At 35.2% G+C, this 16749-nt stretch overlaps 1 protein-coding gene and 1 long non-coding RNA gene across 2 annotated transcripts in view; one reads left to right on the forward strand and one right to left on the reverse strand.

Annotated features, from left to right (window-relative positions):
* Window positions 1-16749, reverse strand: part of LOC105463742 (mitochondrial calcium uptake family member 3) — a 92016-nt gene that overhangs the window by 33621 nt on the left and 41646 nt on the right. The window contains 3 exon segments of the mRNA XM_011711018.2: window positions 941-1023; window positions 4553-4600; window positions 8416-8494. Of these exon segments, the coding sequence (XP_011709320.2) occupies window positions 941-1023; window positions 4553-4600; window positions 8416-8494 (210 nt within the window).
* Window positions 2310-3189, forward strand: LOC139355909 (uncharacterized). The gene is made up of 3 exons (XR_011607201.1): window positions 2310-2448; window positions 2546-2606; window positions 3036-3189. It is a non-coding gene; the product is annotated as an uncharacterized lncRNA (long non-coding RNA).

The raw sequence follows: 16749 nt of genomic DNA on the forward strand, positions 1-16749 counted from the left end.
CAGACTTCCTCTGAGTTTCAGCTTCTGAAGTAAATATGAAGCTCTTTCAGAGGTTTTCTGAGGAATTTTTAACAGCTACGTTACAAAGGAAAAGTAGAAAATAAAATGGCTGTTTAGGAGGTAGGGCCATAATTTAAAAAGAAAACAAAAAAGGAAAAGAAAATGGCTGTTGATTTCCCTTCCTTTTTACTCAGAAAGTGTAGGTAAAGACAGAGTGTAACATACATGCTAAGAGCAGACCATGTTACTCTAAGGAATAAATTAATAGTATTTTCTATTTCAGAGAAGAAAACACACGAGGCATTTTGCCACAAAAAGAGATGCAAAATACATAGGTAAAAAGAAAGAGAAAAATTCTGGAAGGAGATTGTGCGAAGTTGAGGGAGCAACTGACCTCCCTGTCAGACCAGTGCCAGAGCTGGACCAGTCAAAGAAATGTCAAAAGGTAAATACCTAAGAACTATCAGCCTATGGTCAAACATAACATAAAGGAACAGGGAAGTGGGGACAAGACTGGAATACAAGGCAGGAGTAAGTGGAAGAGAAAAGAGAAACAAAAATCATGAATCCTATATTGAGAAGGAAGAGAAGTTCCTATGGAAGGAGTTGTGCCTAGGTGGATGACATAATGGGGACTGATTATTAACTGGGCATATATAACCTGAGGACTGTCTGTTATCCACCCAACAGAAAACACCTGATACATTTCACACTTTTATGTAAAAACAACGATAATCATTATCATACACTGAATGTAATTTATATTTGTAAAATGTAAATATTGTTCAAAGTACCTGAGTATATACTTTATTAAATAAAGGCAAAAGTATACATTTTTCACTCTTTTCTCTACAGTAGTATTCCCAAGAAGGCAAAAACATAAAAATATAAGTAAGCAATATTTAATTATTGATAAAAACGCAGCATATAATACACATACCACCAAAAACTCTTTTTTATCCACCATCTCATTGCCATCGGTGTCAAACATGTTGAAAGCTATTCTGAACCCTGCATGTGGCTCTGCCAGAAAAAACAGAGAAGATATTCACAAAATGGAAAAATGTATTTTAAAGTACAAAATCCATATTAGTTGTAAAGTTACTCATATTCTATACAGAAAATGTTTCTTTAACCAAGAAATTAAAAGTTAACATGTTATTATTGGTTAAAGATAATAAAAAGCATATAAAAGTATTTATATTTCTGCTTTATACATTAGTACACTTAATAAAAATTGCTAATACACTTTACAAGCACTTCTGTGATACTTGTTGCATAGCACTGAGAAAAAATTTGAATACTTTCCTTATTTCTAAAAATAAACACTTCTCTTTTTTATCCAAAGTCTGTTAGTTTGTTTAAAAGGGAAATATCAACTCATCACATTTTAAATATATTCAGTATGTTCAGCTACTTAGTGCGGCAGAAAAAAAAACATGACACAATGGGCTAGTTCCGATTCTCGGGAAAATTATAACTAAAATGACCTATGAAAATAAATGTTAAGCATAAGAGATTAGAGTTAAAACTTCTAGAGGCTTCAACAACAGAAATATAAAACAAAAGAAGATTGAATATGTAATCACCAATTCCCCCAAAATACAAGGAATAATTGCTTTTCTGAAAAAGACTTTGACATACTATGAAGTGCTTCAATTTCATGAACCTTAAAATAATAAGGTTCAATCTCTTTCTCCTTTTCACTTCTAGAGCATAAAGGAGAAAACTTGGACAGAAGAAAACTTGAAAGTGTCCTTCAAAGAGCGGCACAGTGGACCTGCCTTTCTCAAAACACTGAATCTTTTCTTTTGAGATGACTGGGGGGAGGGGCACAAAGTTGAAAAAAGGACCCCCCACAGATACATTTGCTACCACCTGTTGTGAAATCTTGAACCTGCAAAAGAGGCACAGATAGTGTCCTACTTTCTTAACTGGTAACAGTTGTCTCTGAAAATAACAGAAACAGAAACCAGTCCTTTATGCAAGCTCACTTCTTGCATGTATTTTAGAAATCTAATACAAATTTACACCATCTCTAATAACCAAGTTTTACACTTTAAAAAGATCCTGAAAATACAGGAAAGAAGTCTTCCTTACAAGCATTGTTTGGAGGGAAAAACACAGTACAAAGTAAAGAGAGAGACACTTACAGACAGGTAACCAGGATTATGTAGCCCACTTCCTGCCAGCCCTCTTTTCACAGTTTTCTTAGTTCTAATGTAAACAACATCCCATAATTTTTCAATTCAAACTCCTTAGAAGCTTCTGTTGGTGAGTCCTGAATTCCAAAGAAGTTTCACAGCACCCAAGGATCCTAAGCTTTCTGTGCCAAAACCCACTATGTATGTTTTTTCTGACACTCCTAAACTATACCCTTGTCCCGTCTCAACAAGTAGCTTTCCTAGTCAACGCTTCCTATTCTTGAATTTCACTCCGCTGGTTTAGGTACTTAATTTAACTTCTAATATTGCAACCATGATTGTTCTGGCAAACAAGGTAACTTTTCAACACATCTATGAGTTGCATCCACTCTAATTCTCAGGGTAGCATCATTGACTGGACTTGCTTCATTACCATGGCTTTGCAGAGTGGATCAACCTCAGGTAGCCCTATTACAAAATGTACAATACTACCCCCAGCCCTAACATTTTAATTTCATTTTAAGTCTGAAACTGCCACTGCAAAATTATAATGGAGACAGTGAAAGAGATCTGACTAACCAACTCCATCTTGCTTTAATCTCCAAGCTATGTTTGCTCATTCAGTTGCTTCTTGTTTAGTTAGGCCAAACTAACTTTGGGAGGAACTTATAGTTTAAAAGAAAGATGATACGAGCTCTTTCCTGTAACAAACCCCCTTCTTGACTAGGGACTAGATTGCCTTTGTAGGACTAACAAATTAGCCACAAGATTAGAAATTATGGTTTAGGAGTCACGCAGCTGGAGCTACAAGATTCTGACCCTCCCTAAATTGCTCCTGGGGGTAACATTACTATTGTAAAACCTAAGACCTGTGCTTGAGATATTTTGCAGACCCCACACTTGATGGATCAGCTGGCACTACACAGAGCGATAAACTGGCTCATCTGGTCTTGTGGTCCTCAACTAGGAACTGACTCAGCATGAGAGAAAAGCTTTGACTCCCTATGATTTCATCTTTGACCTGACCAACCAGTGCTCCTGACTCACCCACCCCCTACCCATCAAATTATCTTTAAGAACTCTGATCCCTGAATGCTCAGGAAACTAATTTGAGTAATAATAAAACTCCAGTCTCCCGCATAGCCAGCTCTGTGTAAATTACTCTTTCTCTGCTGTAATTCTCCTGTCTTGAAAAATTGGTTCAGTCTAGGCAGTGAGGAAGGTGACAAGTCCAAGAGAAAAAAATAAAGATATATGAGTATATGTACACATTCCTTCTTCTCAAAACTTACTGTAACTGAACTCAATGTTAACATCATTCCTCATTAAGTTACACAGTTAAGAATAACACAGTGGTGTGAATTTTTTAATCAAAGAAGTACAAAGTATTTTTAGACTTGTTTCTAATGACAGAGGTTTATTGATGTTCTTGTTTCCATGCATCTTCCCAAATCTCCACAACTGGAAATTCCACTAGCAATATTCTTTGATGTATTCCTTTCTTCATTCATTCACTCACTACTTTTTGGGAGGGTACCATGTGCAAGACATTGTTCTTGATACAGAGATGAACAAAAAAGATAAAATCTTTGCCATAATGGACCTTGCATTCAAGTGTGGGGAGACAGACAAGAACATGTAAACCAATAATACTTTCAAATAGTCTGATATAAAGAAAATGAAATGCAGCAAAGAGATATAAAGAGAGAGGGAGCTATTTTAGAAAGGCTGGCCAAGTAAGGATTTGCTAAGTCTTCACATTTGAAAGGAAACTTGAATGATATTTATTATCATAGGGATCTTGAGGATAAGTACTGATGGCACAGAAAGCAGAAGGTATAAATTCCTGAGGCGGCAATTCAAGGAACGGAAAGGCCAGGTGGCTGGAACCCAGTAAACTATAACAAAATTGTCTCCATTAAATGCAAAGAAATTTAACTGAAAATGTAGTAAACCCTTCATATATTTCCTAAGAAATGCTGCACATGAGAGGAAGAAAATAAAAGTTTTGGATGTGAATGTCAGCTATTCTGATAGACTCGATAGTTAAGAGACTCTCTCACATCAGTCTTGCAGAAAATATGACTCAAATGAGTACAGTAGGAAATTTACAAATTATTACATGTCATGACCTTTCGAGTCTGAGGTAGATTAAAACCACAAGAATGGATACATAATAGTAAATTTATAATTTATTAGCATTTATTACTACACCATAAGCTGTAGCATTTAACGTTTTTGACTCTTCACAGTGCTATGCTTAGCATTTTTCTGTGGCATTAAACATGAATTTTGCAGAACAGTATGGATATTGATTTTCAAGAGTAAGTGAATCTAAGATCTGCTTTCCAAGATTCTGTTTAAAAAATAAAGCTGCATCCAGAAATAAATTTAATAAGTATACTTACTTGTTAAAATACATAAAAGAAAAAGATATTCTGTGTAAGAAATCACACCTACAAGAAAAATAGTATCAGTTATATGTATAAAATGTTGTTTGAGAAGCAATAAATGCTATAATGAGCTTATAGTTTAAAAATAGATGCTATATATTATTTTAAATGACAATTATTATTATAAAATCAAAGCGAAAGAAGCAACAAATTTAATTTTACTTTACTCGTTCCACATGCCTCCATAGATACTCATATAAAATCATTATGCTGTCAAATACATTGGCAAAAAAAGCAAAATTATAATGCATAGCAGTAACTTTTAAACTTGTTGCTAGTTTCTAATGTATGACTCTTAACATAAAAAAGTTGTCAAGTCCAACAACAGAGGTTAAAGGAAAAAATAAGTAAAAATAAAAAGGTTGGAAATGGTTAATGAACACTGCAAAGTGCTTACTTTTTATTAACACTTGGATAAAACATTTAGACATTGTTACTTAGAAATTTGATATTTGTTTTGCATTTTAAGAATAAAGGTCTATAGTTACCACTTTTCTGCTTTCAAATTATCTTCAACGCTTCTATTATATGTACCTTAAGGAGTTTTTATTGTAATTAAACGTCTTATACTTTCTGTACATCACATCCTGAGTTCTCAGTAACTCCATACTTACAAATTTTAAAAGGAGTCCATTTGAAGTAAATTAAAAAGTGCATTCTGTTACTTGAATTCTTGCTTTTGCAATACAAAACCCAAAACCAGATTTAGTGCTTGAACTGACCTTCCAAGCAGATACTGAGAAGACTGACATCAGGAATCTGTATCTACAATACTTATTTAGATATCAGATAGTTCTGATGCTTGGTAAAAGGGTATAAAAATCCTTTAAATAACCAGATTGTGAACTTTAAAACTCCATTTTATATGATGTTCTTTGAGGCTGCCTTCTTTGTTACAGAACAAAGAGAAGAGGAGTCACTGTCAGGCAGTTTGTCAGAGACATGAAGGGCACTACCCAGGAAGCCCTGAAAGCATTCATTCCCTTCTTTTGTTTATACTAGAATATTGTGACCTATAGACAGATAGTTCTGGTTGATTGCCATGAATGTTATGGGAGAAAGATTCTGGAATGGTCAATGTATATAAAGATACAATACTTAAGAGTCCACAGGGATCCCTCAAAAAATGAAAGAAAAGCATAAAAGAAGGGGCAAAAAAAGGAAATGAGTTGGGAAATGGGCATGCTGTCGCCATAATCCTATCTCACTGACTGTTGTTCTAGTTGACCTGGTAGAATACACAAGAGATGCTGGTTGGTACAAAGAACTTCAGTAACTGCTATGCATCTTTTAGTTGATCTTTAACTCAAGACTTCCCTCAAGTAAGCACTACTTCATAGCAAGTGTCCAGACCACGACTATCATGGTAGACAGTTCTTTGCAGGACCACATGGTGATTGAGGTGGCTTAAACCACAGGGAAGAAAAATGAAGTGAAACCCATGATACACTATAATTTAATAAAAATAGTCAAGGAAAAGAGAAACTACTACTGAAGATGAACTGTATATTTTTAACGCTTTCCAATTATAAAAACAGAATACTATAAAACTTACTCTTCAATTTACTTATGGCATCCAGGATCAAAAAAAAAAAAAAGCTAGGCATATAGTAATGGTGTGATCTTTAGAAACAGAGGATAAGAAAGATGCCAACTAGGTTTCTTTTGAAAATTCAATCAAAACAAATTTTAAGGGAAGTTCCTTAAAAGGATTACATTGTTTAATTCTTATACATGACACATTGCAGTTGGCTGTTATAATTAAGTCTCTATAATACATGTTTTCATGAATGCGTATCAATTTTTTATTATTTAAATGTATAACATTTTCTCTAGAGGTAATACTTTACATAGATAAACTTTTAATTTTAAAATTAGTCTTTAGCCAGGCATGGTGGCTCACACCTATAATCCCAGCACTTTGGGAGGCCAAGGCAAGAGGACTGTTTGAGTCCAGGAGTTCGAAACCAGCCTGGGCAACAAAGTGAGACTTTATCTCTACAAAAAATCAAAAAATGAGGGGGGAAGAATTGCTCGAGCCCAGGAGGTCGAGGCTGCAGTGAGCCATGACTGCACCACTGCACTTCCACCTGGGTGACAAAGCGAGACCCTGACTCAATAAATAAATAAAATAAAACAAAGATAAAAATAAAATTATGTCTTCAATAGCTCTAAAGGTTTAGTCTTAAAATTTCTCTGCCACTTAATCACTATTTTAAAAAAGCAAGGCTCTTCTAACTTCTCTATTTATTCTAACTTCTCTAATGATTCTAAAACTTTCTGGGATCATGTATTACCCTGATGATCTAATTAATATGATACAGATACGCACTGTACTACAGGGTGTAGCTATTTAAATTTAAAATACTTAAAATCAAATACAACTAAAAATTAAGTTCCGCAGTTATGCCAGTCACATTTCAAGTGCTTAACAGTCGTATGTGGCTAGTAGCTACCATAAGAGACAGCACAGAAACAGAGTATTTCTGTCATAGTGGCGCAGAATAGATTCTATCCCCTGGGGAAAAAAATGCAAACATGTGTATAACATGAGAAGATTAGGATATGCCTAAACCTAGGACTTCTAGATTTAACCTTCCCCTTAACTAAAAGAAGGCTTTTTTTTCCATGCGTTATTTTTCTCAGATTATATTTGATCCAATTTGTATTTTCCCATGAGGTATATATATTAAGAAAAATGTTTGAAATTCACCATACTTACTTGATCCTTCTGAGCTTTGAATTTTCCTCATCCTATTATCTCACCCTAAGATCTGAATGGCAATCTTTAAGACAATATCCAGGAAAAAAATTTCTAAGATTTTTTTAAGACACTTTGGCCTAGGTTTCTTGAAGATTTAAAAATCTTACTTATGAAACACCTACAATAAAAGATACGGTGTCTCTTCCTTTCAGATTATATGTAAACCATGTGGAAGCAATACAAACTTTCTAATTCTACTTAAATAAAATATATGAATTATAACTACTCCTTCAACGTATTTGTCTTCAGGCTGAAGTACATTATTTTCAAACCAATATTCGTTAAAACTGATGAAAAGGGAAAATATAACTGCTTAGATAATTTCTTTAATATATTGCATATTCCTGTATTTGAGGATACAAAAAATATATTTCCAAGAAACATTACTTTTTAAGATTAAAAAGACTAATACATTTTTTCTACAACTGTGTAAAAAGGTACACTGTAAAAGAAAATTACAATAAAAGCCATATAATGTGATTGCCAGGAAACGTATAAATTAATGAATTAACCTAATATTGATACTGATAATAGAGTAAGTTGAAACAGGTACATTTGCAGTAAGTATTGGCCTTTAAAGGAAACATGTCGAAACTAGGCTGTCAAAGGACGTATCCACTAAATTTTTCCTGTTGATTAGGTTAGGAGCATCTGTAATTCTCTCAGAGCGAAATGGAAGGAAGAAAAATATACCTTTGAAGATCTAGTATTTTTGTAAAATGTTTTCTTTGGGGAAATAGAGAATAAACTTTTCAATATGGTTAAAGAACAATTTGTTAAACTATGTAAGTCCATTTTGTTGTAAAAAAATTTGGAAGATACAAATAATATATAAACAATAACAGGAAAACCACCCTTAATGAAGAGTGGAATTATCCGAGAACAACATTAATACTCAGAAATGTTAATATTTTGCTGTTTTCTTCTTTAGTTTTTTCTCTATGCATACACATAGATGTAATTTAAAAATTATTTTAGGTACGGGAAAATATGCATATACAAATAGTATACATAATACAGTTTAAAAAACGGACACGTACTAAGGTTAACTCACCTCTTTCTTTAAGATTTCGAAATAGCTTCGATGAGCCTTTCCAAACTGGTGGTGTTTCTGCGAGCATTTGATTTAATTCCTATGACAGAAGTTATTATACTATTGATGAATTGGTAAACCACTTGCTTATAAAATAGATCAAAAACACGTTTAAATGTCCATGCAAAATTCTCCACTTAAAAGACCTGAAACATGGCATTATTTATCCTATGTTACGCCTGTGGTTCATTCAAGCACACAACACAGTATTTGCCCATGGTTCAAACATAAAATAAATGATGAAGAGGCTACATTAAATTTAATTACAGCTACCTAAAATTTCAGATAAGATGAATAATGGGAGGTTATACATAAGACAACCAAATCAAGATAAAACAGTGAGTTTAAGTTCTGGAGCCAATCATAAAGGAATCGTTTTAGGAAAACCATGGAAAAATGTGAATTTCCATATCAAGATCAGAAACGGTCACATCACCTGGCTTCACATAATGTCTCTTCTTTGTAACACATTTGGATTTAGAGAGCTTCGTGTAGAGGAAGTAAATGAACAAAGGATTATGTTACAAAGGAATGAAAAGTATTTAATGGTTAGTGACTTAGAGAATGATAACATTGGATGAAACAGAAAGACAAAGGTACTGCATTATTGTGGTCACTGTTTCGTCACTGTTTCAATTTGTTTCTAGTTTTAACTTAACACAGACTTCAACTGCTGCTTAGCTTTTTCGTTTTTAAAAAAGTCAAAACTATCAGTGCTGCTCGGAAACTATTGGAGAACTTAGACATTTGAATCATTACTCATATGCTAAATCAATTTTGAATTTATTGTGTATAGTCTGTTAAAAACACTAAGTGAAAACTATAATTTGATTAATCTTGAAGAAAAATGATTAAAAGATTTGGTGAGATAACTTGAAATAATTTGAAATAATAAAATTAGTCTGCTTAGAAACACATTAGACAAACACAGAACCCACTTCTATTTTCAGATCTGATCCCCACTCCTCAGAGCATGTGGTTCCCCAATAGTTTGAGCATCACACCTGGGAGTTGGTGCGAAACGCAGAATCTCAGTGCCCATGCCAGACCTACCGAGCCACAACCTGCATTTTTAACAAGATCTTCTAATTTTTACACACATTCAAGTCTGGAAGGCATTTCAGACAAACCATTCTCGATGCAGCTGTACCTAAAAATGCTTTCTGACATTTATAAATCATATTTGTTTAACTGCAAAGCTGAGCTAGCAGAAGTATAATTCTTAGTATGTCAAAGGCAGGAACAGCATTAATTAGGGGATTTATGGACACCGTGAAGCCCATATGCGGATTCTTGTGTTTGTTTTCTTCATGTTTCTATATCTGCACTGCAGGTAAAATATGCCACTAAATAATCAGTGCATCTGATTATAGAATAGCAATGGCACAGAATAATTCAGCTCCAAATTGTAATGAGAAACTGGGATATTTATTGTTTAGACAAAAGTAAACTCACATATGATTAAATAAAATATTCTGGGCTGGGCTCAGTGGCTCAGGCCTATAATCTCAGCACTTTGGGAGGCCGAGGCGGGTAGATCCCTTGAGCCCAGGAGTTTGAGACCAGCCTGGGCAACATGGCAAAACCCCATCTCACAAATAAACAAACAAACAACAATTAGCTGGAAATAGTGGCGTTCATCTATAGTCTCAGCTTACTCAGAAGGCTGAGGTGGAAAAATCACTTGAGCCCAGGAAGTCGGGCTATAGTGAGCCATCATCACACCACTGCACTCCAGCCTAGGCAACAGAGCGAGACCTTGTCTCAAAAAAATATTAAAAAATTTTAAAAACAACATTCTGAATAAACTTTATGCAGCTTAGTTTATACCATATCTATTGTAACTGTATAAATATTAACTAATCTTTCTCCATTTTAACTGGTTCCATGTCTTCCAACCTCATCTGTTCTAGCTTAAACTCAGCTACAGTGTAAGACTGAAAAATCATAGCTACCTTTTATTGTGTGCCCTCTGTGTGTTTGGCAATAGGCTCATACAATAACTTCATTCTAAAAACAATCCTCATTATGCATATTTTAACAAGACTTAAAGTGGATAAGTAACACCCAAGGTCACAGAACTACTAAATGACAAAGCCCAGATCCTTATTGACTCCAAGTAGCTTATTTTAGTCATAATCTAGTTTCTCCTGGTCTAAATCATCCAATCAACACATTCATTTTGTCTTCTCTTATTAACTTTAAGGACTTCTAAAATTTCTTAAAATCTTTATATTTCCACTCATGTCAGGAATCTCTCTCCCTACTCCCAATTCCCAGCTTGGTTTCATATGTAGCAGCGCTATATTACAAAGAATTTGGTCTTTGCCCCTGGGTCCTGGGAAGGAGACTCTAAATCCTTCGTTCATACCTGAGTTTGTGCTAAGGAGATCACTCAGGAGGGGAGCTGCTTACCAGAAACAATAACTGTGATTAGAGAGCTGGGGCTTTAGCGAGCCTGACCTCTGGGGAGAAAAGAGAGGCTATAGATTAAGTTCAATCACATGGCCAATAATTCAATCAATCATGCCTATGTAATGAAACCCTAACAAAAATTCTAAGCACTAAGCTCAGTGGCGCTTTCTGGTTGTTGAACACGCTGTTGTGCTAGGAGGGTGACACACCCCAACTCCATGTTCTCAAAGAAGGCATAGAAGCTCTGTGTTCAGGACCTTCCCAGACCTTGCCCTCTCTCTTCAACTGGCTGGTCTTATTCTGTATTCTATCTAATAAAACCATAACCATAGGTACTGCATTTTTTGAGTTCTATGATTCATTCTAGCAAATCATTAAACCTGAGGGGAGCTGTGGCAACCTCCTAGACTTGTAGACAGTAAGACCAGAGTGTGGGTGGCCTGGAGCCCCCAAACTTGCAACAAGCATCTGAAATGAGGGCAGTCTTGTTAGGCACTATGCTTAAACTCAGAGTGGTTAGTGTTAGAATTATATTGTAGGTAGAAAATAAATATTTGCTGAATTAAATTCAGTCTCCTAGAATTATAGTTGCCTTTTAAAGGAGTTACACAATTTTCTTAAATAAGTACTATTTAAAAAAATTATACAGTTAGTAGCTATATATTATAGAAAAATTAGTAAATACAGAAAATAAAAACTAATTGTAACCCAGGGATGACAAACTTAAGTTTTAGAGCAAACTTAATTTGAGTCTCTAGGGGTGGCAAGTTACACATACACACACACACACACACACACATTTTTTTTTTTTAATTTATTTATTATTATTATACTTTAAGTTGTAGGGTACATGTGCATAACGTGCAGGTTTGTTACATATGTATACTTGTGCCATGTTGGTGTGCTGCACCCATCAACTCGTCATTTACATCAGGTATAACTCCCAATGCAATCCCTCCCCCCTCCCCCCTCCCCATGATAGGCCCCTGTGTGTGATGTTCCCCTTCCTGAGTCCAAGTGATCTCATTGTTCAGTTCCCACCTATGAGTGAGAACATGCGGTGTTTGGTTTTCTGTTCTTGTGATAGTTTGCTAAGAATGATGGTTTCCAGCTGCATCCGTGTCCCTACAAAGGACGCAAACTCATCCTTTTTGATGGCTGCATAGTATTCCATGGTGTATATGTGCCACATTTTCTTAATCCAATCTGTCACTGATGGACGTTTGGGTTGATTCCAAGTCTTTGCTATTGTGAATAGTGCTGCAATAAACATACATGTGCATGTGTCTTTATAGCAGCATAATTTATAATCCTTTGGGTATATACCCAGTAATGGGATGGCTGGGTCATATGGTACATCTAGTTCTAGATCCTTGAGGAATCGCCATACTGTTTTCCATAATGGTTGAACTAGTTTACAATCCCACCAACAGTGTAAAAGTGTTCCTATTTCTCCACATCCTCTCCAGCACCTGTTGTTTCCTGACTTTTTAATGACCGCCATTCTAACTGGTGTGAGATGGTATCTCATTGTGGTTTTGATTTGCATTTCTCTGATGGCCAGTGATGATGAGCATTTTTTCATGTGTCTGTTGGCTGTATGAATGTCTTCTTTTGAGAAATGTCTGTTCATGTCCTTTGCCCACTTTTTGATGGGGTTGTTTGTTTTTTTCTTGTAAATTTGTTTGAGTTCTTTGTAGGTTCTGGATATTAGCCCTTTGTCAGATGAGTAGATTGCAAAAATTGTCTCCCATTCTGTAGGTTGCCTGTTCACTCTGATGGTAGTTTCTTTTGCTGTGCAGAAGCTCTTTAGTTTAATGAGACCCCATTTGTCAATTTTGGCTTTTGCTGCCGTTGCTTTTGGTGTTTTAGACATGAAGTCTTTGCCCATGCCTATGTCCTGAATGGTACTACCTAGGTTTTCCTCTAGGATTTTTATGGTATTAGGTCTAACATTTAAGTCTCTAATCCATCTTGAATTAATTTTCGTATAAGGAGTAAGGAAAGGATCCAGTTTCAGCTTTCTACTTATGGCTAGCCAATTTTCCCAGCACCATTTATTAAATAGGGAATCCTTTCCCCATTTCTTGTTTCTCTCAGGTTTGTCAAAGATCAGATGGCTGTAGATGACACACACATATTTTAACATCATTTTAGTCTGATTCTCTAGCTAGGCATATTTATATAGTATATGGTATTTATATAGTATTTTGTTAATATTTGTTGCTGCAAATATTAAATCATTCTCTGCATACTGTTTTATAACTTACCCTTTGCATTTAATATATTATCATGAGCATATATATTTTCCTGTCAAATATTCTCCATTTTCATTTTAATGGCTACACAGAAGTTGTCTATAGTAGCAGTTCTGAAAGGCAACTCTTCACATTCTTAAAAATATTAGGGACCCAAAAGAGATACTGTTTTTATGGGTTATATCTATCAATATTTAATTTATTTGAAAATAAAAACAAATTTTTAAAACACAAGAATACACAAACACACATTCCATTAGTTGGTAGAGCAATGGCATCATTACCAAACAGCCTCTAGAAAACTCCACCACAAACTCATGAGAGAATGACAGTGAATAAAACAAGTATATTCTCAGTATTATGATGAAAATAGTTTTGACTTCATGGACCTTTGAAAAAGTCTTTGCAGTTTAAATGACTGTCAGTTAATATTATTTTGCAACTTGCTCTTTTACTCAGCCTCGTTTTCTAGTTCTACTCATGTCAATGCACATAGCTGTAATGTATTTTATTCATTTTAACTCTGTATTTCTACACTTATCCTGGGTTTCTCTATTTCATAAATCTTTCATTCACTTGCCTAATGATTGACATTATATCATTCCCAAATTTTTGCTATTACAATTGATGGTTCAGGAAACACATACAGCAGCAATCCCCATCCTTTTTGGCACCAGGGACTGGTTTCTTGGAAGACAATTTTTCCACAGACCAGGAGCAGGGAAGGGGAAATGTTTTGGGGATGATTCAAGTGCATTACATTTATTGTGCACTTTATTTCTATTATTATTACAATCTAACATATGATGAAATAATTATACATCTCATCATCATGTAGAATCAGAGGGAGCCCTGAGTTTGTTTTCTTGCAACTAGATGGTCCCATCTGGGGGTGATGGGAGACAGTGACAGATCATCAGGCAGTAGATTCTCATAAGGAGCACGCAACTTAGATCCCTCACATGCCAGTTCACAATCGGGTCTGGGCTCCTATGAGAATCTAATGCTGCCGCTGATCTAACAGGAGGCGGAGCTCAGGCAGTAATGTGAGCAATGAGTGATGGGGAGTGGCTGTAAATACAGATGAAGCTTCACGGGAAGTGTCAGGGGGGGATCTGATATATAGGATTTCTGTGGCAAACATGAAAACATTTCTCTAGTATGCATTTCTAGAAGAGAGATTTCTCATATGCATTTTCAACATTATTAGGTATTGCCAAATATCACTCAAAAGTAAATATACCCCAGCCTGGGTGACAGAGCAAAACCCTGTCTCCACTAAAAATACAAAAATTAGCTGGGCATGGTGGTGTGTGCCTGTAGTCCCAGCTACTCAGGAGGCTGAGGTGGGGGGGTCACTTGAGCCCAGGAGGCAGAAGTTGCAGTGAGCCAAGATAGTGCCACTGCACTCCAGCCTGGGTGACAGGGACTGACTCTATCTCAAAAAATTTTTAAAAAGTAAATATACCAATTTACATTCTCACCTGGTTCCTTCTTGTTCTCCTTGCTAATAATTGGTATTGTCAGATTTCTGGAAACTAACAACCTGGTGGGTGTGAAATAGTATCATATCATTGGTTTAATTTGCATACCCTAAGCTACTAGTAAGGTTGACCTCCTTTACATATATTCAGCGGCCATAGTAGGTACTTTTGTCTATTTTTTTCTATTTAAGTTGATTATCTTTTTTACAAAGATAAAAAAAGGGGTTCTACATGACTGCAAGACACCCTCTTCTGTTAATATGCTGCATGCATATCCTCCCACCATCATACATCTTTTAACATTGTTTACACTGTCTTTTGATGCTAAACTTTGAAATATTTAATTTAGTAAAAATTGCTAATAATTTCAAGTTTTGCTTTGAGTCTTATCTAAAAAAAAAACTCTCGTGCCTCTCATTTTGATTTTACTCTTATAGAATTTTTGTCACAAATAAGAACTTAATCCATCTGAAATTAGGTTTTGTATATGGTAGTAAATCTGAGGCCTAATTTGCCCCCTCCATGGAAAAATTATTATTCAAACATCTATGATTGACAGGTCAATCTTTTTACCAATGATTTATAGATCTATCTATATATGCCTGGATCTGTTTCTGGATTCTATATTCTATTACCTTGATCTAGTTTTAAAAAATATCTTTGCAATGATGTAATACTACTTTATTATAGCTCTATTTCTAATCTTAATATGTCATAAGCCCCATTATTCTCATCTCAATGGTTTTTTTTTCCCTCTTTCCTTTTTGGAATTGTTCTAAATATTTTGGGGCCCCCCTTACTCATCCAGATTAATTTTAAAGGTTAATTTCGAATCAATTTGGTTGGGATTTTAATTGGAGTTACAGTGCATTTATAGATAGATTTGGAGGATCATTATCAAAAGGAAATTGCTTATTACCAGTATGAACATGATATGGTTCTCCATTTACTTGTGCTTTTAAAAATATAATTTAATAATGTTTTGTACATCTTCTGTTATGAATTGCTTTTAAGTACCTAATAGTTCTTGTTTCTATGATGAAATGCATTTTATTCAATACTAGTTTCTAATTGCTCTCGCTGGTGTGGAGCATCTCATTAACTTTGGTTTACTGCTCTTATATCCAGTAGCAATCTTGCTAAACTTTTATTAAATTTAAACAAATCTAAAATGTATATATTTTTACATTTTTCTTCCAATCATATTCTATTCTATGCCTCTATTCTAATCCTTAGAGCCTCTTCTTTTTTTCATACTACATATTATGGTCTCAATTGTGCCCCTCTCCCTCATTCATATGTTGAAGTCCTAAGCCCCAGTACCTCAGAATCTGACTGTTTTGCAGAAAGGACCTTTCTTTAAGGAGGTAGTTAGGTTTTTATATAAGGTCATCAGGATGAGCGCTAATCCAATATGACTGATGTCCTTATAGGAAGAGATTAGGACACAGACATACCCAGAGGAAAGACCATGTGAAGACAGAGGAAGAAGATAGCCACCTAAAAGCCAAGGAGAGAGGCCTCAGAAGAAACTAACCTGCTGACACCTGGATCTCAGACTTCGAGCCCTCAGAACCGTGAGAAAATAAATGTCTGGTGTTTAACCCATTCAATCTGTGATATATTGTCATAGCAGCCCTAGTATACTATACTAGCCCAGACTTTCAGTAAAATGCTACGGAACAGTTGTGATAGCAGGCATATTTGCATTGTACAGTAGCTCCCCCTTATTTGTGGCTTAGTTTTCTACAGTTTCTGTGACCCTAAGTCAACTGCAGCCCAAAAACATTAAATGGAAAGTTCCAAAAACAATCCATAAGTTTTAAGTTGCACACTGTTCTGTATAGCATGATGAAATCTCACACTGTCCAGCTCTGTCCTATACAGGACGTGAATCATCCCTCCGCCCAGTATATCCACGCTGTATACGTTACCTACCTATTAGGCACTTAGTAGTTCTCTTGTCTACGACATTGAAAAAACATAGTATATATAGGGTTCAGTACTTTCCACATGTTCAGCATTCATTGCCAGGGGTCTTAGAGCATATTACCCACTGATAAACGGGGATTAATATACCTAACTTGAAAGACAATGTCTCTCAAGTTCCACAAATGACCATGAGCTGTAGACTTTTG

Source organism: Macaca nemestrina, chromosome 8, assembly GCF_043159975.1.
Source record: "Macaca nemestrina isolate mMacNem1 chromosome 8, mMacNem.hap1, whole genome shotgun sequence".
Lineage (NCBI taxonomy): Eukaryota > Metazoa > Chordata > Mammalia > Primates > Cercopithecidae > Macaca > Macaca nemestrina.